This window comes from Anabas testudineus, chromosome 7, assembly GCF_900324465.2.
Source record: "Anabas testudineus chromosome 7, fAnaTes1.2, whole genome shotgun sequence".
Classification (NCBI taxonomy): domain Eukaryota; kingdom Metazoa; phylum Chordata; class Actinopteri; order Anabantiformes; family Anabantidae; genus Anabas; species Anabas testudineus.
Window position 1 is genome coordinate 15,247,281 of NC_046616.1, and position 24,412 is coordinate 15,271,692.

General features: G+C 42.8%; 2 protein-coding genes across 3 annotated transcripts; both read left to right on the forward strand.

Moving 5' to 3' along the window:
* Window positions 1–134: 134 nt before the first annotated feature.
* Window positions 135–12,823, forward strand: ncoa6 (nuclear receptor coactivator 6). Its single transcript, XM_026367445.1, has 18 exons — window positions 135–247; window positions 1,125–1,459; window positions 1,978–2,133; window positions 2,228–2,350; window positions 2,562–2,684; window positions 2,788–3,606; window positions 3,734–3,865; window positions 4,654–5,953; window positions 6,060–6,178; window positions 6,326–6,707; window positions 6,987–7,125; window positions 7,205–7,438; window positions 7,539–10,560; window positions 11,225–11,281; window positions 11,414–11,444; window positions 11,912–11,953; window positions 12,189–12,322; window positions 12,414–12,823. The coding sequence occupies exons 2-18, from the start codon at window positions 1,165–1,167 to the stop codon at window positions 12,458–12,460; spliced, it is 7,155 nt and encodes a 2,384-aa protein (XP_026223230.1). The 5' UTR covers window positions 135–247; window positions 1,125–1,164; the 3' UTR covers window positions 12,461–12,823.
* Window positions 12,824–13,764: 941 nt separating this feature from the next.
* top1 (DNA topoisomerase I) lies at window positions 13,765–24,321 on the forward strand. 2 transcript variants are annotated; one of them, XM_026367033.1, is made up of 21 exons: window positions 13,765–13,880; window positions 14,186–14,210; window positions 15,909–16,005; window positions 16,610–16,724; window positions 16,882–16,934; window positions 17,092–17,196; window positions 17,310–17,400; window positions 17,513–17,598; window positions 17,727–17,842; window positions 17,928–18,049; window positions 18,156–18,278; window positions 18,366–18,553; window positions 19,273–19,417; window positions 19,515–19,658; window positions 19,824–20,009; window positions 20,706–20,774; window positions 20,896–21,010; window positions 21,273–21,400; window positions 21,515–21,609; window positions 21,722–21,871; window positions 23,236–24,321. In XM_026367033.1, exons 1-21 carry the CDS (start codon window positions 13,848–13,850, stop codon window positions 23,336–23,338), a joined length of 2,289 nt encoding a protein of 762 aa, XP_026222818.1. In that variant the 5' UTR covers window positions 13,765–13,847; the 3' UTR covers window positions 23,339–24,321. The 2 variants fall into 2 exon arrangements, with proteins under 2 accessions (XP_026222818.1, XP_026222819.1); XM_026367034.1 differs by lacking the exon at window positions 14,186–14,210 and having other exon boundaries at window positions 13,797–13,880.
* Window positions 24,322–24,412: the final 91 nt, after the last annotated feature.

Consider the following 24,412-nt stretch of genomic DNA (forward strand, 5'->3'; position numbering starts at 1 on the left):
TCTATAGCTTAAACAAAATATTTATTAGAAAAAATATATGTGCCATTAAAACGTTTTCCTTTTAAAATGTACTCACTTTGATACTTCTTACGATGTGTAAAAGTTAGTTTTATTTTGGAAAGCTCCACCGGAAGCGGTCTTTGTTCTAGCAGCTTGACGTCGTTTCTTGCTTGTGATTCATGTTTTGTTAGCTACTCTGGCTAGCAGATGTCGACTGCTTGAACTTATTTTCTAATGAATATATGTGGTAAGGCTTTTGGTTTTCTCATGCTTAATTTCCTGCTGGTAACGTGTAGTAAGTTAGAGCTAAAGAACGGGGAAGCTAATGAGTTTTGTTCCAGTGCATTAATGATGAATTAACGTTACCTGGAGAGCTAACCAGCTAACGTAGCTTAGCGTTTGCTAACCGGAGCCCTCGGATAAGTCAGCAGGAACCGCCTTTGCGTTCATTTTATTATAACATATTTTATAGTGCATTGTTGTTAGAGACGCATTGATTCGAGTTCTATTTAATGTGCACATCTGCATGTAAATGCACAGTGGCGCAGTATAGTGAATATCTGTGCTTATTTGCCGAGTTTGATCGCTCAAGTGATGTTAGCTTAGGTTTTCGCTTAAGGCCCTTGCTAATGCTGGGCCGATCATGTTCACGATAACCAAGCTGCACACCGTAAATGGCAGCGTTTTACACAGTTCGTCTGACATTAATACAAACGATACAACGCTTAAGATATATCGTATACTACAGTCTTTTGTACGCGTGTTACATGTCTGCTATTTAAGTTTAGCATCACTGGTCAAAGTGATGTCAGGTACAGGTGTACAAAGTTAGCTGTACTGTGATACGTTATCTGAACTTCATTTACCGAAAGCCACATTTAATGTTTGACCTTGTCTCACTTCTCTGAGCCCGTACAGAGCAACCTATTAGTAAAAACTAGCTATCTGTTTATCCAGCAGTTAATCTAGCGTTAACTGTGTGCTATACTTCTTTAGGTATATAGATACAGATTGCATCACTCTACTGTCACATCTCTGTTGTTTCCTGACTGTGACAACTTTGCGATACAGTAGTGTTCATAGGATGGAGTAATGATATGTGTGTCTGTCGTGTGTAATTTTAGTATAAAACGATCCAAACGCCACTCCTAATAAGAGGGGAGCATGGCAGATCGACGTACTCCACCTGAGCTGTCCCACAGGACGCAGTACCTGGAAGCCGATAATGACTCCGACAGAGACTCCGGTGTTGGAGATGATGCAGGAGAGGATGCTGACAGTTGCCATGGAGGCACTGTTACAGAAGTGGAGAAAGTCAACAACCAAGATGGCACTGAGGAAAACAGACAGGAGGAGGATTTTATAGTTTTTGTTGCCTTTCAAGGGAGTATGGATGATGCAGACTTCACACAAAAACTTGACATTGTCCTCAGGGGGATACCAGATATGCTTGATATGGGTTAGTTTCATTTTCTACTATTTGACTTTTATTTGTGTATAAAAAGCAATGCATTAGTTTTTTAAATCATCACATGAGAACTAACAATTATTGCAGTTGAATTGATGGCCCTGTACAGCATCTGATTTGAATCAATATGTTAGCAGATTTCCGTCCTGTCTTTAGATCAATATAGGTTCACACTATGATGTTAAAGTGTAGTTAGGCCAGCATGTTGTGGTTATATTTGGACAAAATGGTAATAGAATTGTAATAATTTGTTTTCACATTGACATTAGTCAGTATACTGATCACATATTAACTTTGAGTCTTTCCTTAGAAAAAGCCTAAGGGGAATGCATGCATTTTATAAACACAGCCAATATAAAGCTGACCGAAACATGTCCCTGTTCCGTGTGTCTTGTTGAATATCAAGCAACAGTTTTGTCTACTCTTTTTACCTCTAACTAACTGTTTTAAGATTTTTCCATCTTATATACACTGTAATTGCACCTTGTCATTCACTTCCTCTCTTTTAGGCTCTGAGAGGCTACAGCCTCAGCATGTGGAGCCATGGAACAGCGTGCGAGTTACCTTCAACATTCCTCGGGATGCTGCTGAGCGACTGAGAATGTTGGCCCAGAACAACCAGCAGCAGTTGAGAGACCTGGGGATTCTCTCTGTGCAGATTGAAGGTAACAGTTTTTTTCTGTGGCTTGAAGGATACATTTTGAACTCCATGTAGTAATGGTAATATTAATTGCTGATATACCTGCTATTAATGTTCAGGGGAAGGAGCCATCAATGTTGCTTTGGGACCAAATAGAGGACAAGAAGTTAGAGTGAATGGACCAATTGGAGCACCAAGCCAGATGAGAATAGATGTTAGCTTTCCAGGTCAGCCTGGTCCAGGTATTAGTTTACTGATAACACTCTTAGTTTAATGATAACATGTCTTTTTTATTACATGTGTGTCCGTTAAGATGTTTAATAAAAAGCCATAAAGACTGAAATCAGTTAAACATATAATATGGTGTATTTTGTTTTTCCATTATTTATTGTTTTGCGTTTTTTTTTTTTTTTTTGGTTTGTTTAAATTCATGTATTTTTTTTATTCCATAAGGAGGGGTAAGGATGGCTAATCCATCAATGGTTTCTGCTGAACCTGGAATGGCAGGTCAGGCTATGATGCCAGGGGGCAGTGGGCAGATGCATCTTCGTGCCCCAAGGCCACCTTCTCAGACAGGTTTCAGCCTTTTTTTCTTGTAGGACAAACATTACATGTATTCATTTGTGTGTGTAACACCTTACAGGTACAGTAATAATAGAGAAAAAACATTTCCTCACAGATATGATGGATCCAATGATGCCAGGGATGTCGGTCCAGCAGCAACAACCACTTCAGCATCAACAGGCTGGTCCCCATAGCTCAGGCTCCATGCCCCCTCAGCCTTCCCATCATATGCAGACTCTGCAGGCTGGGAGACCACTCAACCCTGCTGCGCTGCAGCAGCTTCAACATCACCAACAACAGCAGGCCCAGCAGCAAGCTCAGCTCTCCCAGCTTGGACCTAGACCTCCATTCAACCCGTCAGGTCAAATGGCTGGGCCTCCTGGATGGAACCAGATGCCCTCTGGGGTCCTACAACCACAAGGCACCCAAGTAGGCCCTGCTTGGAGAAAACCCCCACCCCAACCCCAAATGGTTCAGCGCCCACCCTCCCTTGCTACAGTTCAGACCCCCAGCCATCCTCCTCCACCTTACCCATTTGGCAGCCAGCAGGCTGGGCAGGTATTCAATGCCATGGGACAGGGACAGTTACAACAACAGCAGACAGTAATGGGCCAATTTGCTGCCCCTCAACCTAAAGGCCCACAGCCTGGCCCTGGTGGTGTTGCAGGACCGCCCAGACCCCCTCCACCCCTTGCACCATCTTCGGGACCACAGGGCAACCTTACTGCCAAGTCCCCTGGTTCTTCTTCATCTCCGTTTCAACAGGGTTCACCAGGAACTCCCCCCATGATGGCTCAAAGACCTACAACTCCACAGGGTTTTCCCCAGGGTGTTGGTTCACCAGGAAGAGTAGCCATTGGCCAACAGCCTAACATGCAGCAAGGATTCATGGGAATGCCCCAGCATGGACAGCCTGGGGCCCAAGTTCACCCTGGTAGGTTACCATTTCTTTTTCATTAAAATGCACATCATAAATGTAAATTAATTATGGTCACATTAAAGTAATTTTAAAGTTTGTACACTCATGTCTAAGACAGCCAAATTTCAAATACCCTTAACAGGCATGGCAAAGCGTCCTATGGGATTTCCAACTCAAAACTTTGTCCAAGGTCAGGTGAGTGCCGGCACCCCAGGTACCCCTGGTGGAGGAGCCACTCAGCAGCTTCAGAGCAACCAAGCAATGAATCACCCAGGTAACATTTCAATAAATGGCAATACTGTAGATATGTGGGGGTTTTGTTTTAGAAACAAGCACATTTTCGAATAGAATAGGCACTTTGACTGCTGGATAAACAATTATGTGACCACATATTATTGGTGATAAGTGTGTACAAAATACTAACTGATTACATACATACAGAAGATTAATGCTACAACCAGTGGAGTAAAATGACTGCAGTGGGTTGTCTGGGTAATGGCAAATACATAATTGAGGCTAGGGATTGGTTATATTCAAGATACAGTTTAGGACACGCAAACTTCTTGGTGATCCTGCCATGCTTAAATTGGAAGGTGTCTATACTAATTTAAAATATAGTTCATGGTGTTGTTTAACAAACACATTTCTGTCAGAAGTTGTTTTGTATTAATCAAATATTGTACTGTATACTATCAGTTAAACTTCCAGGACACGTGAATCAATATTGCACAGCTATTACATTAAAAACATATTTAGTGTGCTTGGAATAATATGTACAAATGCTGTTTCACTGAGATTAGGAAAATACTGCACTGCATCACTAGCCAATATATTTAAACTAAAAGCCCAAATGTTTAGGATTAAACTCTTCAAATGCCAGCCATGCAATCTCTTATTTACCATTTGCCATTGTTAATTCATAAAATTGTTTGATGTGTGTACTGTCCTATGATGTTTAATTGACATGCCATTGTATAATGTGGAAGGCATAATAACTACGTTTTTTGTTGTGAAACCCATTTAAGTAATTTGTAATTTTTGTCCTTCTTCGCTTTACATCAGGAGCTCAGCCGTCAGTATCAACACCAAACTCAGTGCAGGGTCCACCCCATCCCCAACCCAATGTTATGGGTGTACAAAGTAACATGGCAGGTCAACCCATTGGTACACCTGCTGGGCCTAGTATGGGCCAGCAACAGCCTGGCCTCCAGACCCAGATGATGGGCCTCCAGCATCAGGCCCAACCCGTGTCTTCTTCCCCCAGCCAGATGGTTCAGGGCCAGGGTGGAGGTCAAACTGTCCTCTCAAGGCCCCTCAGTCAAGGGCAGAGAGGAGGAATGACCCCACCCAAGCAAATGATGCCTCAGCAAGGCCAGGGGGCGATGCATGGGCAGGGTCAGGTGGTTGGAGGCCAAGGGCACCAGGCCATGCTCATGCAGCAACAGCAACAAAACACCATGATGGAACAAATGGTTCCTAACCCGATGCAAGGCAACAAGCAGGCATTTGGAAGCAAGATTCCACCTGGAGTCATGCCCAACCAGATGATGCGTGGCCCTTCACCAAATGTTCCTGCTAACATGGCTCAGTTCCAGGGCCAGGTTGGTCCACAGCAGATGACTCCACAGCAGCAGCAGCAATTGGCTCAGCTCCAGCAACAACACTTACAGCAGCAGCAGCACCAGTTGCAACAGCTGCAGCAACAGCAGCAGCAGCAACAACAACAGCAGCAGCAGCAGCAGCAGCAACAACATCAGCAGCAGCTGAACCAGCAACAACCCCAACAGGTTCCAGTTGTTGGCAATCCTAATCAAGTTATGGGCATACATGGGCAACAGATGAGACTTTCAGCCGGTCATGCTCTTGTCCAACAACAGATGCAACAGCAGCAGTTACAGCAGCAGAAACAGCAGCAGCAGGTCATGTTGCAACAACAGCAGGCAGCTCAACAACACCCACATCCTCTGGGAGACCCTAGTAGTGGGACAGGGGACTTAGGGGTCCAACAGATGGTCCCTGATATGCAGGCACAGCAGCAGCAAGGCATGATGGGAGGGCCTCAGCATATGCCGATGGGAAATGGCCACTTTCATGGCATGAACTTTAACTCACAGTTCCCAGGTCAGATGCCATTGGGAGGACCTTGTGGACAGCCAGGTTTTCCTGTGAGCAAAGATGTCACGTTGACCAGTCCCCTGCTTGTCAACCTGCTGCAGAGTGATATCTCAGCCAGTGGTCAGTTTGGGCCAGGAGGAAAACAGGGAGCAGGGGGAGGGAATCAGGCCAAACCCAAAAAGAAGAAACCAGCTCGAAAGAAGAAGGCAAAAGAGGGAGAGGGACAGCAGCAAGGAGAAGGGCTTGGGTAATAATCTGTATAGATAATTGTTTTTTGTTATGGTGGACAATTGATGCAAATTGTTTTGCTTTGATTATTTGACTGAGCTTAATTTTTTTGTTTGTTTTTTTAGTGGTCTTGATGTAGCTGCTGGCATGGAGGAATCTGAACTGCCAAATCTGGGTGGTGATCAGAATTTGACATTAGACAACTCAGGCCCAAAACTCTCTGATTTTGCCAACAGACCTGCAGGTAAAAAACATAAAATTGATCTAGTTTCTGCAGTTATTATTTTTCCAACATTCTCAGGTGCAGATTCTTCACTTGTTGCATCTTTCTAGTCTTTGTTTTTTAGTACTGCTTGTTTCTGTAAAATGTGCCTCTCTACACTCAAACTAGGCTTTACTGGTCAACCTGGAGACCAAAGAGTATTGCAGCAGGTTCCAATGCAGTTTATGCAGCAGCAGCAGCAGCAGCAGCAACAACAACAACAACAACAGCAGCAGCAGCAGCTTCAACAACAACAACAGCAGCAGCAGCAGCAGCAGCTTCAACAACAACAGCAGCAACTACAACAACAACAGCAGCAGCAGCTCCAACAACAGCAGCAGCAGCAGCTCCAACAACAGCAGCAGCAGCAGCTCCAACAACAGCAGCAGCAGCAGCAGCTTCAACAACAACAACAGCAGCAGCAGCTTCAACAACAGCAGCAGCAGCAGCAACTTCAACAACAGCAGCAGCAGCAACAGCTTCAACAACAACAGCAGCAGCAGCAGCTTCAACAACAACAACAGCAGCAGCAGCTTCAACAACAACAACAACAGCAGCAGCAGCTTCAACAACAACAACAGCAGCAGCAGCAGCTTCAACAACAACAACAGCAGCAGCAGCAGCTTCAACAACAACAACAACAACAGCAGCAACAACAGCAGCAGCAGCAACAGATGCAGCACATGCAGCAGCAAATGCAGCAGCAACAAATTCAACAACAAATGCAGCAGCAGCAAATACAACAGCAACAATTACAACAACAGATGCAACAACAGCAGATGCAACAGATGCAGATGCAGGGTCTCCAGAATTCTCAAGGACAACAGGGAATGACAGGGCCACCGGCTTCAGGTCAGGCACAGCCCCAGATGCACCCTCATCAACTACAGCAGCCACAGCAAACTCAACAGCCACACCTGCAACAGCAGGTAATTTTTTTTAGCGATGTTAATTATGGTGTTTGGTGTCAGTGAAGCCTATTCACACTTATGTTACTTTGCATTTTAGCAACAGCAACAGCAGGTGATGATGATGCTAAAGATGCAGCAGGAAAAGAATCGCATGTCCATCCCACCTGGAGGTCAGCTCCCTCCTCGAGGTATGGGTAATCCATCTGAGGTACAGAGGCTTCCTGTTTCACAGCAGGCCAACATGCCTGTAATGATCAGTCTTCAAGGGCATGGAGGTGTACCTCCATCACCTGACAAAGGCAGAGGGATGCCCTTGATGGTGAACCCACAGGTGAGGTTAATCAGTTATGGCATATGTAACCATAATATTAGCATTTACGTCTAATGGTGTGAGTTTTACAAGCACATTCTGTATCTCTTCCCCTTTCTAGCTTGCTGGCACTGCACGAAGAATGTCCCATCCTGATGTAGGGCAAGGTACCCAGGGCACTGCTTCTGAAGAGGTCTCTGCAGGGGCCCACCCCAAGCAAGATAGACCTGTTGGCCCGGAAATGGGGGTGCAGCCAGGCAATGGAACCCAACAGATTATGCCCAATCAAGGCTCCAGCACCCACATGCTAAAGCAAGGACCTGGTCCATCACCAGTGCCCCAGCACAGTGGAGCCAGTCCCCAGCAGCAGATAGCCACACAACCTCAACAAGGAGGCCCCATACCTGGCCTTCATTTCTCCAGTGTTCCCACAACTTCGCAAAGCTCCAGACCCAAAACCCCCAACCGAGCCAGCCCCAGGCCATACCACCATCCCCTTACCCCAACTAATCGTCCACCTAGTACTGAGCCCTCAGAAATCAACCTTTCACCTGAAAGGCTAAATGCCTCTATTGCGGGGTTGTTTCCACCCAAAATCAACATTCCTCTGCCTCCAAGGCAGCCTAACCTAAACAGGGGATTTGATCAGCAAGGTCTCAACCCAACAACTCTGAAAGCCATTGGGCAGGCCCCTCCCAGCTTAACTCTACCAGGCAACAACAACAATGGCGGTACAGGTGGAAATAACACTAACAACAGTCAACAGCCCTTTTCTGCTGGCACTGGATGTGCTGGTACAGGTGGTAAACAGGACAAGCAACCTGGAGGGCAGGGTAAGAGGGCAAGTCCTAGCAATAGTCGGAGGTCAAGTCCAGCCTCTAGCCGCAAGTCAGCCACCCCAAGTCCAGGAAGACAAAAGGGAACAAAAACAGCCAATGCCTGTCCTCCCCACCAGCAGCAGTTGGTCAACCCTCAGGGGCAGACCATGATGCTAACCCCTACCTCAGTACCACAAAGTCCAGTATCTGTGCCTTCACAAGTGAGTGGCGTCATGGAGGCACAACAAACTCAGAGTCCTTACCATGGGATTCAGGGTAATCCACCTGAGGGAGTCAGAGAGAGTCAGGGCATAATGACAGCAGATCAGCGACAGATGACTCAATCCCAGCCACAGCCTTTGAGGGAGTTGGCAGCTCCCAGAATGGCAAGTCCTCGTTTCCACACACCTCAGCAGACTAAACCTGAATTGGAACAGCAGACTGACACACTAGATAGACAACCGACACAGGCAGCACCCATGCAGGACTCTGAAGTATCACCTGCTCTTAGGGCAGCTCCAACTTCCCTCAACCAATTACTGGACAACACAGGTATCTCAAACATGCCTCATCGACCCACACAGAGTAATCCTAGGGATGTCATAGTAAAGGACAGTCCCAAGTCTATTTTGGATGCAGACAGACCAGCTGCCAGTAATTCCCAGAGTATAAATGTTTCTGCTTCTGTCCCTGTCACTGCCGCTATAAATGAATCAGAGGCTAAACCCAAACCTGCTATTTCAATACCAACCAGCAGTACTAACTTGCATCCAGCTTCAATTCCCAACTCACACGCTACCACAAAGGTGAACTCCAGTACAACCCCTGGCCTTAATCAAAACTCAAACTCCAGTCTTGGTATCAATCCCAGTGTGAATGTAAACCCAACAGCTACTCTTTGCAGCACCCTCAGTACTAACACTAACACTGCCTCCAGTGTAAGCCCCAACCAAGTCACTTCTGGTCAGAGCAGTTCTGCTTCTACTGTTAGTACCAGTTCTAACTCTAGCTCTGTTTTAAACCCATCTATTTCATCTCTAAAACCAAGCCCTAGTCCTAAACCTGTCACTAGTGTCATTCAGCTCCCTGCTTCCTGTAGCACAATGTCCCCCAACCAGATCACTGTGTTTGTCACTTCTAATCCAATCACCTCTGCAACCACTTCCCAAGTGCCCACATCTATGGTCTCCACCATGGTGGCTGTCCCTAACAAGAATGTTAGACCTCAGGACATCCGGCAGCAGACCCCTGTATCCCGACCTCCTCAGTTTATCACTACTACTCCTGTATTTATCAACCCAATTTTTCAGGTGCCAGGTGCATCTGTGGCTCCCAATACCACAGTGGTGTCACAGTCAGTCACCATGGTGCGTCCTATCCAAGTGTCCACTACAAACATCCAACTTTCTCCTGCCCCAAGCTCCACCCAGTCTTCAGGAGTTAACATGACCAACACCCAGCCTTCCAGAAGTGCTGTAGGACCGGTCCATATTGCCACCAGTATGTCCTCGTCAGGCCCAGTTGGTACTCTCCCACCTCTGCAACAAATAAATCCAGGGGGTCTCAAAACAGAAAGTCTAGGCGAGGCAGGTGCTGCTCAGAAATCTAGTCCCCCAGTCCATCAGCCATCTCCTCTTCCAAGCCCTTCAGTATCATCTCCCTTTCAACCATCGCTGGCTTCTCCTCCTCCCTGCTCCAGTCCTGGGGCTGTGAACACTGTCCGGAAGAGCCCCATATCTCCATCTCCCACTGCCCAGATCAAGAGTAAACCTGCACAAGCTGCTGCAGCTGTTTCTGGTACAGCCGAGTCCCAGCAGAGTCCTTTAGAAAGGCACGCACAGGGGACCGCTGTGGCCGTCTCAGCGCAGGTCTTTCATCCGGCTGCTAGTCCTGCCATTCAGACTGAAGCTCCGGTTCCCCGTACTACTGCTGCCCCAAACATTACTCCACCTGTAGTCTCTTCTCCAATCCAAATCCCTGGTCAAGTTGCTGTTCCTACTCAGAATGTTACCCAGACTCCAACTCCCTCACCTGCTCCAGTCTCAAGCACAGCGCAGACTTCTCAAGCCTCTATTGTCACTGGGGTTGGTACTACTATCTCTTCTCCTACCTTGCTCTCTTCGATTGCACCTGTACAAAGTTCTGTACAAGGCCCTGTACCGTCCGTTATTCCAATTGTTGCACCACCTGGGTCTGTTCAGGAGATCCCCTCTACCCCATCCTCTGCAGTATCTAACCCCAGTGGAGTTGCATCAGCTCAACCTGACCCCCCAGTTAAGGAACTTACCTTGCCACCAGCTACAACATCTGTTCAAACCACCCCAGGTAAGAACACACATGAAAAAAATAATCATTGGTTATCTGTGCAGTACACAGGTTAATGACCACATTCTGGCTATTATATTTGACTAGGTCTAGCTAATGAATATAAATTTTATGCTACTGCTATGGTAAGGGTTTGTTATTATAAGCCATAAATCAGAGTTTCCACATGTCCTGGAGTTTTTTTAAACCAATTGTATTTAGGAAAATTTAAGAAATAGTAAATAGTCCTGAGAAATATTTTCTTTACATGCAAATTTTTGTCATTGTATTTTTCCCTTTTCTAACACTCTATGTTGGTGAGGCAAAGCAAAGGCTTTCTAGAAACAAAAGCTCAGATAAAATAATCACTGTCGAAATCTTACCTCTAAAAATGTCCTAGAACAAAAATTCTCCCAGTAATGTATTTAATGCAACCCTACAGATTATGTGACATTAACTACTAAGTTTACCTGGATTAAAAAATTTACAAAGAATATTTAAATACCTGCTTTTTTTCTTGTGTGAAAAGGAAGATAGTTATGTGAATAGTGATAGTTATATATTCTGCTCAACATCTCAACATAGTTTTTATGTGGTTTTAGAAATTAGCGACGTGGCATATGTTTGTCTAATAATTAGTTTCACATATTCAGATGGGTGAGTTTAACCTTTTCTTCTCCCACAGCACCTATTCAACAGGACGTCCCACAGTCACAGGAACCTGTTTCCAGTGAGAAGTCGGGTAAGTGTGCTCATCTTTGTTTTAGAAGATATGTTAACTTCTGAATTAGAAAATTAGGATCCTGTATGATGTTTAACAGCACAGAAATAATTCACATGGCAAAGAAATAATTGTTGTTTATATCCTTTACAGGTGAAGAGGTCTCAGCGGGTTCAGAGCAAGGGTAAGATACATTTAACATTTGTCTTCTTTTAAATGTTTTATTATTAATTAGTTGTTTAACGCTTCATGTGGTGGGGTTTATAAAGGTGTCTCTTACTATTGGTCTATGAAAAGTTGGCCTAGTCTTAAGACCCATGCACTTGAAGACGAAATGCATAGACTCTACTGAAACTCAGGGAGTTCATTTGGTTTGCCAAGCGGGTACAAGCTGAAAACTTTGAGCCACGTGGCACTCAGCACTTGGTATGTATGATTAGCATGCAACAATATGAATATACTAATGCATGCCAGAGGTTTAAACAAAACAGCAAAACATCATATCAAAAGCAAATTGTACAGCAGATTGTACTACTCCACTGATCTTTATGGCTATATCTCCTTTCCTAGGGGTTGTCATAATATGGTGGGGGAAGTGAAGCCATGTTGCACAGTTTATAGTTTACCGCTGTTTTTCCACTTCTATCACAGATGGGCAAAGAAAAGAAAGACGCCCATCAACTTAGTCCCAAGGTATGTATTTTAATATGTTTGCGCTGCAAAAACACAAGCAGTGACCATGTCGACGTAGTGGATGCTGTTGGGATGAAGACGGACAGTATCTGTGGTAGACGAGGAAAAACAGCAGTCCTGAGTGGTATTATCTTTCTCTGAGTAGAGCAGAGTTAACTCACATCCTTGCATGTTTAATAACACATTCTTGTATTGTCTTTCCTTCCATGTTTGTATTTCTATCTGGTCCTCACAGAGCCACTGTGGAGAAGCCCAAAGGACCGAGCAGACGCAGCTCTCGAGCAGAGAAGGAGGTGGACGAGGAGCCAGCAGCAGACAGTGGCATTAGGAAGAGATCAGCCAGGCCTGGAACCAGTGCTGCTGTAAAAGGTAAACGCACAAGAAGCTTTGAAAGACGCTATGTACGCTAAGCTATGTACATGACTACCTTACCCTAATACACTTGTATACTCCTTAACAGAAACTGGAGCGAGCCCTACACAGGCCAAACGAAGGAAGTCTAAATAGACACAGCTGCTGCTGTGGCAACCTGTGAACTGTACTGTAAATGTTTCTTTTTTTGTTTTGTTTTTTGTTTTTCTGCTGTGAATCAGTTGATATCGGTTTCCCTGTTCCAGATTATGAATTTTCATTGCAGGAGAAAACCATGTACAGATTGTTTTAAAATTATATATGGTGTTCTTTTGTCCATGTTACCATGTGAGATTGTAGTTAGAATGTGTGCATATAGTATGTGTTTGTGTGAATGTGCTTTTTATATTAATGCTGGATTAATCATGTGAAGACTGATAATGGAGCTTGTCATGATTGTATAATTATGTTGTAAAACTGAATTAAATTTTCTACTGCTTTTGATCTGTGAAACTGTAATATGCTTCATGCATTTTCTTAATGTCTTAAGATTTTGTCACAGGTTCTTTGATTTATTTATTTTTTCAGTGAGTGAAACTAACTACTCAGTCATGAGGAGGGTTCCCCTGAAGCCTGAAAATAAAGTGTTGCTTTTGGAAAAAAATTACAATAATTTTAGGGAAACGAGACATATATGGCACCCGAAATTACCATGTTTTAAAATTATTTGGTATTAGTATAGAGATAGCTTACTGGCAGCATGTCCACTTGCAAACAGGACTTCAGTGTAGTGGTTAGATGTCTAATATGAAATTAAAGAACCTTTTCCTCAGTGTGGTGTGAAGACCTGGAGATATAGATTTAGTTTTTTGTTTGTTTACATTTGCTACCTTATGCCTAACACAAAAGAATTAAACAACCATGGAAGTAATACTGTTTAAAACACTCTTTCCACCTCATAGTTAAAGATCCCAGATTTTGGTAGGCGAGCAAATTATAATTTATTTCAAATCTCCCAAAATGTTTCCTGGAAACAACCATATCATTTGGATTAATAAGAAAGAGTTGGGTTGGTTGGTTGCTCAGAACTTTATTAATGCAAGCGGAATGGTTGTTAGATATTAATAATAATAGAAATAGTAGATCTGCTTTAATAGGTCTTAGTTTTACTTTTTTGATTCTATTTCTAAGCACTGAGTTTTACTAACATAACATAATATCACCAATACACAGTATACATATGGGCAGAAATCCCATAGTGCACAGGGCCCAGTTTCATATGCAGTTTCCCTGCAGACACGTTTATCCTCAGTAGCTGCAGGGTGTAATAGCAAAGGTAGTTGCGTGCCTGTCTTTGAGATGTTGATGCTGGTTGGAGGGAGGACGCAAAGTATTCGCTCCGTTCATTTTCTCCGGCGTGAGCATGCGCAGTCCGTAAACGTCGGGACTCCATTCCAGTGTGAGGGTTCCCTGAAGCTCGCATCCTGAACAGCTGTCTGCTGCGATAACTTCACCTGCTCCACAAACACAAAACAACGTGACCATGAGCGGAGATTATGGACACGGAGACTCACAGGTGCGTCCGAGGATCCTTTTTTATTTTTTGGCATCAGTTTCTGTGAATATTCAATGTCAATAACTGGCAAGTGGCGACTATTAATCGTCATGATGTGTCATGATAAATAACGTTATGTGTCACAAGTTCCGCTGTGCTCTTTGTCGTGTCCGTGACAACTTTTACATTTACCTGCTACGTGCGGTATTTGCATGCTATAGTGGCAAAATGAGGCTGCATTTGTGTGTCAATGGAAACTTGAATAACTGAGCTACCGGCATTTCCAAAATTGAAATATTAAAAACCTGTTTTTTCATAATTTCCAGGTCAATTCTGGATCTAAAGGAAGTGGTAGGTCTTTTGATGGTGATTTTTATTCACATGAACTGTGGTTTCCAGTCGGAATCGTGATGTGTCTACTGTTAGTTTTTAAAGCACAGAAATGGCGTCCCAGAGACTAAGTCCCTTCTCCTCCACTCTCTTGCGGCTATTGTTCAAAAAGAGGGTCTGAAATGTGCACTTCCGACCCCCGCTTGTTTCATCTGATGGGTTATTCCGACAGGGTCCGGCATCGTGTTCATTTTGCATGCTTTAGTTGGAGGATACGCGTGTGCAATTACGGCGTATTTTGGAGCCGAAAGTGGCAGGTTTGGGGCTGAGGACTTAGTCTCTGCGCCATTTTCTTTTTCCTGTACGTAGCAGCCAGGGCGCCGATCACTGAGCCAACTGTGTGCCGTGATATGGAGGCGAGAGCTGGGAGCTTATCGCCTCTCCCTGCCCGCATCTCCCCAGCAGCTTCATCCTCCTGCCTCCATCTCTGTGCAGTAAGACACGTCTCTGCACCGCCAGCAGGGAGTCTTCACACGGGAGGTTCAAACTTTAAAGTCACAGAAAATAAAGTTGCACTGCATTATTAAAAGCGTCAAATGATCGCCTCCATACCAGAGGGTCCGCTGCAAACTTGTGCGCACTTGTTTTTTTAAAACCTTTTACCGAAGGCGTTTTTTTTTTTTTTTTTTTTTTTATTGCCTTATTTAATTAAAAGTAAATCAATCTGTGTTCAGATAGTTTGTTTTATAACTTGGGGGGTGTGTTAGTGTTATGACAATGGCAGATAACAGCGTTATTAAAGTGGCATGACAACAGGGCGTTATGGTGATGATCAAACCAAGACAGGTCAGTCTCAGGAGGAAAAGCAGGAGAACACAGCATCCCCCAAAAACCTGCTGCCATGTTAAACATGATGAATCCTGGGAGGATGTATGGTTGTAATGTTACAGTAATAAGTGGGACATCCACTGTCAGTATCAAGTTTCTTTGTTGTGAGGTGAACACCATCTCCCACATCACCATATATGTGTCATATGTGGGGCAGCAAGCCCCACACAGACCTAAAGGCCTACTACTGAATTCATTTGTTTGATTTTGTTATGTTATGACTACACTTCATACCGTGGCTGTTTGTGTTTTCATTACAAAGCAGTAAAATTAGTAAAGTGATAACCAATGTCCTGTGTGGGGGACAGATGGCTTCTCTTTCTTTCCATTGTGAGCATTTGATAAAACGGAGAACATGGAAAGTCAGAGATGCTAAATTACCACTCTGAGATGCACAATATTACAAACAGATGGAAAACAACTAAGTGACACATAGCAGCTAGAATGAGATGTGAAGTGAAAAAAAAAAAGATGTGAACTAACTACTAAAAAATGCAAAATGGCCGCAAAGAGACAACATAACTACGATAAGATGCAAAACAGTCAAAAAGGACACGAAACTAACACAAAGAGTCCGTCATACTCGTGTGTAGGTCTTTTACACGTGTGTACCCAGGGGCTTACTGTCTCACCAACCATCCATGGGGTCACTAGAAATACGGGGTGTGGTTTACGTGTTACACTTCATCAGATAAACACGGGACAAGGGACATCTGAATCTGGAAAACACTGATGTATATACATTTAATAGATGGGTGGTATGGGGATTTTTTTTTATTGATTTATTTTGATAAATGCTGCTAAACACGTTCATTCTCTTTTCTATCATAGAGACTCACAAACATAAAGACAAGCACAAAGACAAGGAACACAGACACAAAGACCACAAGAAAGACAAGGAGCGAGAGAAACTGAAGCACAGCAACAGGTAGGAGATCTGCGTCTCTATCTAGCTGTCATCCCATACACATAGTGGCGTTGCCTGCAGCCCTGAAATTATTATTTGTTAGTGTTACCATTTATATGAATCCTTAAAATGCTTTATTTTACCAATATAAATGATGTGATGAGTGGGTGATTGTAACTCTCTCAACTGAATTTTAAATGAGAAGTATAATGAAAAGGTCAACGCATTTCGGACACTTATTATTCTTGATAGGATATCACAGAGTGTACTGTTTTAATTGATAATAATCAAAGTGTGCTAGGATAAATCAGCAACCAAACATCACAAGAATTCCCTGAAATCTCCTTTTGTGAATGACATCTGGAGAGCATTTGTAATCTGAACCACTACAGAACATTTGCTATGGTTTCTTTTTGTCTGGCTGAAAAAGTCGAGGGCTGCAATAAGTTAGTAGAGTCACGGCTTTGGCAACTGCCCACAACGCTGTCGCTGTTTGTTAAAAATGATTATGCTCTTATTACTGGTTGGCTGGCGCATTGTCAATTAAATTGTTTGTGCTGATGCATCTGGACCATCCCTGATCTCTTGCTCTTGACTTCTGACCTCTGCGGCTTCTGTGTTCCAGCGAATATAAGGAGCACTCTGAGAAGAAACACAAAGACAGAGACAAGCTGAAGCACAGTAACAGCAGTTCAGACAAGCACAGGGAAAAACACAAAGAGAAGAGGAAAGAAGAGAAGGTTTGTTCTCTTTTAGGAAAGGCCTTCAGTGTAGTAGATATTACATTTTGGTATCGTGGCAAAATCATTTTTTTCATGGAAATCAACATGAAAGTGTTGAAGTTTTGCTTTGCACAAGATTTTAAAGAAAATAACCCATATTTCGTGTTTCTCATAGATTAAATCATCCCACGATAAGCCTAAAAAGGAGAAAGAAAATGGATATGTGAGGTAAACAGCATCACTTTGTTGTGTCTAATGTAAAATGAAAGGAGCTTGGCCTATAAGTCATTATAGAAAGAATTTAGCACTAGGTATTGTTTGGTTATGATTAGTGCGGTGCTGCTTTACTAATATAAAGTTTAATATATTCAAATGTGTCACTAAGAGATGCAAGTCCTCCTGCCATTAAGAGTGAGCCTGAGGAAGACAACGGCTTCTATGCCTCTCCTCAACACAACAAGACCTCCAAGCGAGAGTACAACAATCAAGAGTGAGTGCTATTAAAATGAATCCAAATCACTGTCACTGTTGCATTTACGTTTTGATTGTGGACAAACTTATAAATCCGAGATTCACTCAATTTATCAGTGCATTTGTTTACAGATTTGAATGCAAGCCCAAAAAAGTCAAGGTGGAACACGACAGAAAGGCGCAAAAGAGGAAACATGAGTATGAAGAAGATGAGGAAGATGAGGTTCATTATCTGTTTCTGCATTTCTTTGTTTTGATAAATGCTATGTCATATCTTTAGACTGGGGTGTCTGCTGTTTGTCTTCTCTAGATGTATTCTCTTCTTTCTATTCTAGGACATCAAGCCCAAAAAAAAGACAAAAGACAAAAGGGTCACAGAGGGAAAGAAATCCAAGAAAGAAGAAGAGGAGAAGTGGAAGTGGTAAGATCATGTTTTTGAGAAATGTTTTTTTTTTCCTCAGGAAATTACACACACAAGACTGCTGTGGTGGATAACCTATTTTGCTTTTCTCTCATGGGTTGGATTTTGTTGTCATTTGTGGTGATTAGGTGGGAGGAGGAAAGATATACTGATGGCTCCAAATGGCGCTTTCTCGAACACAAGGGTCCGGTATTTGCTCCTCCGTACGAACCCTTGCCTGACAAAGTCAGATTTTACTATGATGGTGAGTGTCTGTCTGTATGAAACAAATGTGTTTGGATGCATTGTTTATTTTTTTGGAGGCATGTATGATTTTTCTATTTCTGTAGGAAAGCCTATGAAACTTAGTGCTCCTGCTGAGGAGGTAGCCACTTTTTTCTCCAAGATGTTGGATCACGAGTACACCACTAAGGATATCTTCAGGAAGAACTTCTTTAAAGACTGGAGGAAGGTGATGACATAAGATAGTTTCCCTCTCTCAATTTGAGTCCTCAGAGTCTGTTCAGGTGATGTGCAAATTGGTCATATTTTAGGTGACTTCTCTCTTTTTCTTTAAGGAAATGACATCAGAGGAGAAGTCAAAGATCACTGACCTGAACAAGTGCGACTTCACTGAGATGAATGAGTACTTCAAGGCCCAGTCAGAAGCAAGGAAACAGATGTCAAAAGAGGAGAAACAGGTAGGCCTGCATTCATGTAGTCTCTTCAAACCTCAAAAGCATTGTGGTAACTCTCGCAGTATTCTCACACTTTTGGACACGATGTAGAAAATCAAAGAGGAGAATGAGCGACTGGTCCAGGAGTATGGTTTCTGCATCATGGACAACCACAAAGAGAGAATTGGAAACTTCCGCATTGAGCCACCGGGCCTCTTTAGAGGACGGGGTGACCATCCGAAGATGGGCATGCTGAAACGCCGCATCAGACCTGAAGACATCATTATTAACTGTAGCAAGTGGGTAGTAGTCTTTACCACCATTATCACCAACTGTTTTAGGGTGATAGGAAGAACACGAAAGGCTCCGAGGAAGGTGTAAATATGAGTGCTTGTGGTTGGTGATTGTGGATTTAGTCTCACCTCTCTCTCTCTCCCTGTTCACCCTATACTATTTCTTCTTCTGTCCCTTTATCTTTCCCTCCATCTTCCAGATGTCATGTTGTGATTGCTGGATTTATTTATAGGCAGTGAGAATAATTAAGTTTTTTTATCTCCGTCATTCCATGCCTGCAGTACAGTGTGTGTTTATAAGAATCTTTGCTATCACAGTGATGCTGGCACAAAAGTAGTGCTGCTTGTGGCACATGCAGTATAGCATCAGCATTGCTGACAAACATACTTGTACACATGTTAATACTGCATTGAAGGCAGTTTTCCCTGACACATTATATTGTATGTGAGTGCAAACAATATCACGGCCCAAGGAGGATATGTACTCTGCTGTCTCATAGCTTTAGTCTTTACAAGTTAATCTTGGTACATAAAAAAGTGCACTTCACTTTTTGTTGTAGTGTTTCATTTCAGATCTGTGAATAATGTAGCTATGAGGAATGCAACTTAATGGACTGACAGGTAGAAACACAGTGTTAGTAGAGAACGGCAATGAAAAAAATGCTCAAAACTGTTTTAAAGTTTTTGGCTTAACAGCGTGTTTCAACCTGCGTCTTTTTCTGAAGGGACTCCAAGCACCCAAAACCTCCCCCAGGGACGAAATGGAAGGAAGTTCGCCACGACAACAAGGTGACATGGCTGGCATCTTGGACAGAGAACATCCAGGGCTCCATCAAGTACATCATGTTGAATCCTAGCTCCAGGATCAAGGTACCAGCAGTGCCAATGCGTGGCCTTCATCCTCAGTATTGTCTCAATATTAATCTTAATTTTAAGATGACAAGATTGTCTGTGGATGTTGGTGCAGGGGGAGAAGGACTGGCAGAAATATGAGACAGCTCGACGGTTGAAGAAGTGCGTGGATCGCATACGTACCCAGTACAGAGACGACTGGAAGTCAAAAGAGATGCGGATCAGGCAGAGAGCTGTGGCACTGTACTTCATAGACAAAGTGAGGAAAACTGCAGTAAAATTGTAATGATTAAATATAAAAACAAATATGATGATGTTTTTTTTTCTTAATCATAAGAGCTAATTTCATCCCACTGATAAATGTAAGCCTCGACGTTTGCCTAAGTCTTGATGATGATCGTAATGTGTGGCGTTTTCCTCGTAGTTAGCCCTGAGGGCAGGGAACGAAAAGGAGGAAGGTGAGACTGCCGACACCGTGGGCTGCTGCTCGCTGCGGGTGGAACATGTCAAGCTTTACCCCAAGATGGATGACCAGGAGTACGTGGTGGAGTTTGACTTCTTGGGAAAAGACTCAATCCGCTACTACAACAAGATCCCTGTGGAGAAAAGGGTAAGAAAGAGAAAGAAACAGAAAGAGAGGAGAGGAGCTTTGGAACGGAGGAAGAAAAACACAGTTTAACACAGTGCAACTGAGGAGAAATCATGAAAGAGTGCACTAAAGCCCAAGATGTGATTTCTGGTTTTCTGCGTGTGACAGATAAGAAAAGAATCTGCCATGCTGAGGAAGATGTTTGCACAGACAAGTTATTAGGTACTAAAAGCTCTCGGCCCTCTCTGTCTCAGATGTTGGTCTGTTTCCTGCTATTATCAGAGTGCACTCACACTTGTCTGTGAGTGCACTCACACACAAGCACATACACATGTTTTCACACACCTGGCCACTGGCTATTTGGCTGCACTTTCAAGATGCCTAATTACACATAGGGTACATCTCAATTCCCTTAATTGCATCCGCATTTCCATCACTTCGCTTCTTCTCTTTGGATTGCACTAAAGATACGAGGACTGATGCAAGGAGAGGGAAAACAGAGTTCTGTTACTTGTTTGTCTATAAAACGGTGGTGATGTCGTGTCGTGACGTATATTAGTCAAATCATAGAGGACATAAACCATCTGCACTTGTGATCAGAACAGAAGCACCCCCACCTGGGTGAAATGTGGTAGTACACACACAAACAGCGACAGCTCTTCCATGTGTTACTGTACATTTAAGTCATCGTATGCTAAATAGAACTTCTCTTAACAGGTTTTTAAAAACCTTCAGTTGTTTCTGGAGAACAAGCAGCCCGAAGATGACCTCTTTGACAGATTGAATGTAAGATACAGACGTCAATATCTGCCTACAGGGCTTCAATCTAAGTGAATCTTATTTCTCAGGCCATTTGGTCTACTCCAAATGTGCCCTACTTTTTCACTGCCTTCCTGTGTCTGTGCAGACTTCTATTCTGAATAAGCACTTGCAAGAGCTGATGGATGGATTGACAGCCAAGGTTTTTCGTACCTACAACGCCTCTATCACCCTCCAGCAACAGCTCAAGGAACTTACCTGCCGTGAGTGACAGCGCAGTCATTGAAAACTCACTTTAACTATAGCCCTGACGTTCCTAAGCACAGCTAGACACAGTAGTCATTTTGTTATATTTCACAATGTTGCAGTTATTGCATTACAAACAGGCTACAGTTTAGAGAGCTCAGTTACAAAGTTACCGTACCTGTAATTCATTGCATGTGACCGAAACTTGTGTCTTTAAATATAGAAGCACTGTCACTCGTCTAAAATTTCTTACGTGTTGTGTTCATGTTGCATCTCCAGCTGATGACAGCATCCCAGCTAAGATCCTGTCATACAATCGAGCCAATCGGGCAGTGGCCATCCTCTGTAACCACCAGAGAGCTCCACCCAAAACATTTGAGAAGTCCATGCAGAACCTCCAAACGAAGGTAACACTCTTCACTTTTGTTGTCCTTCCAAAAGCAGGGGGCATCGTCTGCATTTGACATTTGTATTTATTTATTTTTGTTATTGTGACAAACAATTATGTTTGTTGATTGCAGATTGAAGAAAAACAGAATCAATTGTCTGCAGCGAGAAAGCAGCTGAAGGTGGCCAAGTCAGATCACAAGGCTTCCCATGATGACAAGAGCAAAAAGTAAGCATGCCTGCCAGCTGCCAGCCACTGTGAGAAACCGTCACAATTGTATCCATTGCACATCTGTATTTCTTCTTTATTTATCTTTATTCCATCTCCATGTGTCATTCAGAGCTGTGGAGGTGAAGCGTAAAGCTGTCCAGAGGATAGAGGAACAGCTGATGAAGCTGCAGGTGCAGGCCACAGACAGAGAGGAGAACAAGCAGATTGCTCTGGGCACTTCCAAGCTCAACTACCTGGATCCGCGCATCTCTGTTGCATGGTATTTATGAGACAAAGCACATGTTGGCCTATGTTTATTTGATTACAGGTCTTACCATAGTATAAACAAACTGTGAAATGAAATGAGTAAACCACCTACTGTTTGATGGCCAGCTTTCCCTGAGTGGGTGGGTCAGTGTGCACAGGGTGCATATCTACCTTGGTGACAGAAAGGCAGGAAATGCTCTTGCATTGTAGGAAAAGGAGCAGCACAAGCAAAAACGGCTAACAGCTGCAGGAGGAAAATAAGAGGAAGAAAAGTGTGAGTGTGAGAAACAATAGGTTTTGTTTCTGAAAGCCAGGGAGCGTCCCGAAACAGCAGTCCTTCCTCCAACTGGGAAGTCAGTGAGAAGTTGTCTGTGGCTGAATGGAGTGCCAGGCCACTGAGATGGGAAAGAGTGGTCTGCTCTCCCGAACCCATGCCCCACAGCTATTTATGGAGAACCTCCTCCTCAAGCACAGTAGATACAGGAATGATCTATGTTTTTCCTGGTTTTAAGGCATAAGGGATGGAGCCCCCAGTTATAGGGTGGTGCACGGACTAGCCAGTGCATTATTCTGTCATAGAGAGATCAGAGTAGGGTCAAATTCACAACACATTGTCCTTGCTAGCACAGTTGCATTGACTGTTTAGTGAAGTTTTGGAGCAAAGCTTGTGCCTCTAACCTATCAGAGAATTTCAATTAGCTCTGCTTAATGAATATGTTTTCGAGTTTTAATATTTATTGTAATTTCATAATTATGACTAACTGAAGCACAGCACTGTACATCATATTGTATATCAGTAATGGTGGCTCTGTTGTATACCAATGTTCCGGTAGGATGTGGCGCAGTACACCTTTTTCAGAGCAAGCACTTTGTCATTTAATAACAGGAAAAGCACAGTTGTGATCAATAGCATCTTTAATGACTATAAATTCCATTGAGACGAACTAGTTTCTGGACTTTGGTATTATGCAAGCTAGCTCACAGTCACTTACTGAGTCATCATTAATGAAAAAGTTAGACCTTTCCTTTTCCTGTTTTGATAAAAAGTCTGTAGTAAATAGAGATCTATATCAGGACCTTGTCGCTCGAGTGCACAAGGTTTTGCAATTCACTTGAGTTCAGTATGCTTTACATATGGACTAACGTGGGTTATAAAGTAAATTATGGTAATGTGGTAATAAGTAGCAGACTCTTTCCAAAAAACGTAATAAATGCAAAACATATGAGCTGCACAGTTTTCTATTTTGTGTTGACATCTGACCCAGATTCTCCTGCAGAGAATTTCCTACGTACAAACAGTGAGCTCGAATGCAGCAGGTGACTTGATGAGTTCACACATTTTTAGCCCTGAACTCCTCCATCTTCTCTCCTATCCAGGTGTAAGAAATGGGGCGTTGGCATCGAGAAGATCTACAACAAAACCCAGAGAGAGAAGTTTGCCTGGGCAATTGACATGGCTGAAAAGGACTACGAGTTTTAAACAGACTTAATGTTTACCCTGTCAGCTGCGAAGTGAGCCGAAGAAAAAGACGAGTTTGATGAATTGTGATGTATATATGATGTGATTGTGAATATAGGAAAACAACTCCTCAACCGTTAGACCAAGCTGCCAAAGGGCATCTCTCTTTAAAAATCAGCAGTAGTATGTATGTAGCTTCAGCTATCTGCCCATGATTAAACACATTATTATTGTCTTTTGTCAGATATGACTGTACTGAAATTTGTAAGCCATCAGATTTATGGAGAAATTCTATATTCTCATAGGATAATGAATTAATAAATGTTTGTATGAGAGACTGTGAGGAACATCACGAGAGAGATAATAATATGAAGAAATCTCAATTTGTAGAATTGTAGTGTGAAAGATTGGCACAATAAAATGAGCCTGACAGATCGATGACAGTGTGGAGAATAAAAAGCCTAGCACTATACTCATATAATTATTGGCACACAGAATTTAATCGTTTTTTTTTTTTGTTTTGTTTTTTTTTTTTGTTTAATGTTGCTGTTTATTTCAGGGATGTATATATTTTTGTCATTTTTCAGTGAATATGATTCAGTGTTTTTCAAAACGTGTGCTTTATGCATTGTCAACAAAAAGCTCTTCATTGCTCATATGCAACTTGAGTGTCTGTTTCTGCAGTTTTATAACGAACCCGTAACATTCCTCTTGGTTACTTGAAACAACTGAAGTACAGCATAATAATTTTGTGTAAAGAGCTGTAAGCTAAAAGAGATTGTTCTTTCAGAGATGTCTACTAAGAGGGATGTGGATTTTGCCAAAAAAAAACAAAACAAAACATCATAGAAGTCTTTCATTGTAGTGTGTCGTTTTTGTATTGCTGTGATTATAAAACTGTCCTCTTTTAATTAATTTCCAAATATGAATGGACATTTTAACTTCTGACATGAATATTTCCTGCTATTTGATCATTGATCACCACTGAATGGTTGAATGCTTATTGTTTGGAGCTTTGTAGTTTTCAGAATAAAACATAAATCTTTCCCCTTTGCATTTAGTTTGTGTATATGACACGGAGATGGAAGAAAAAGA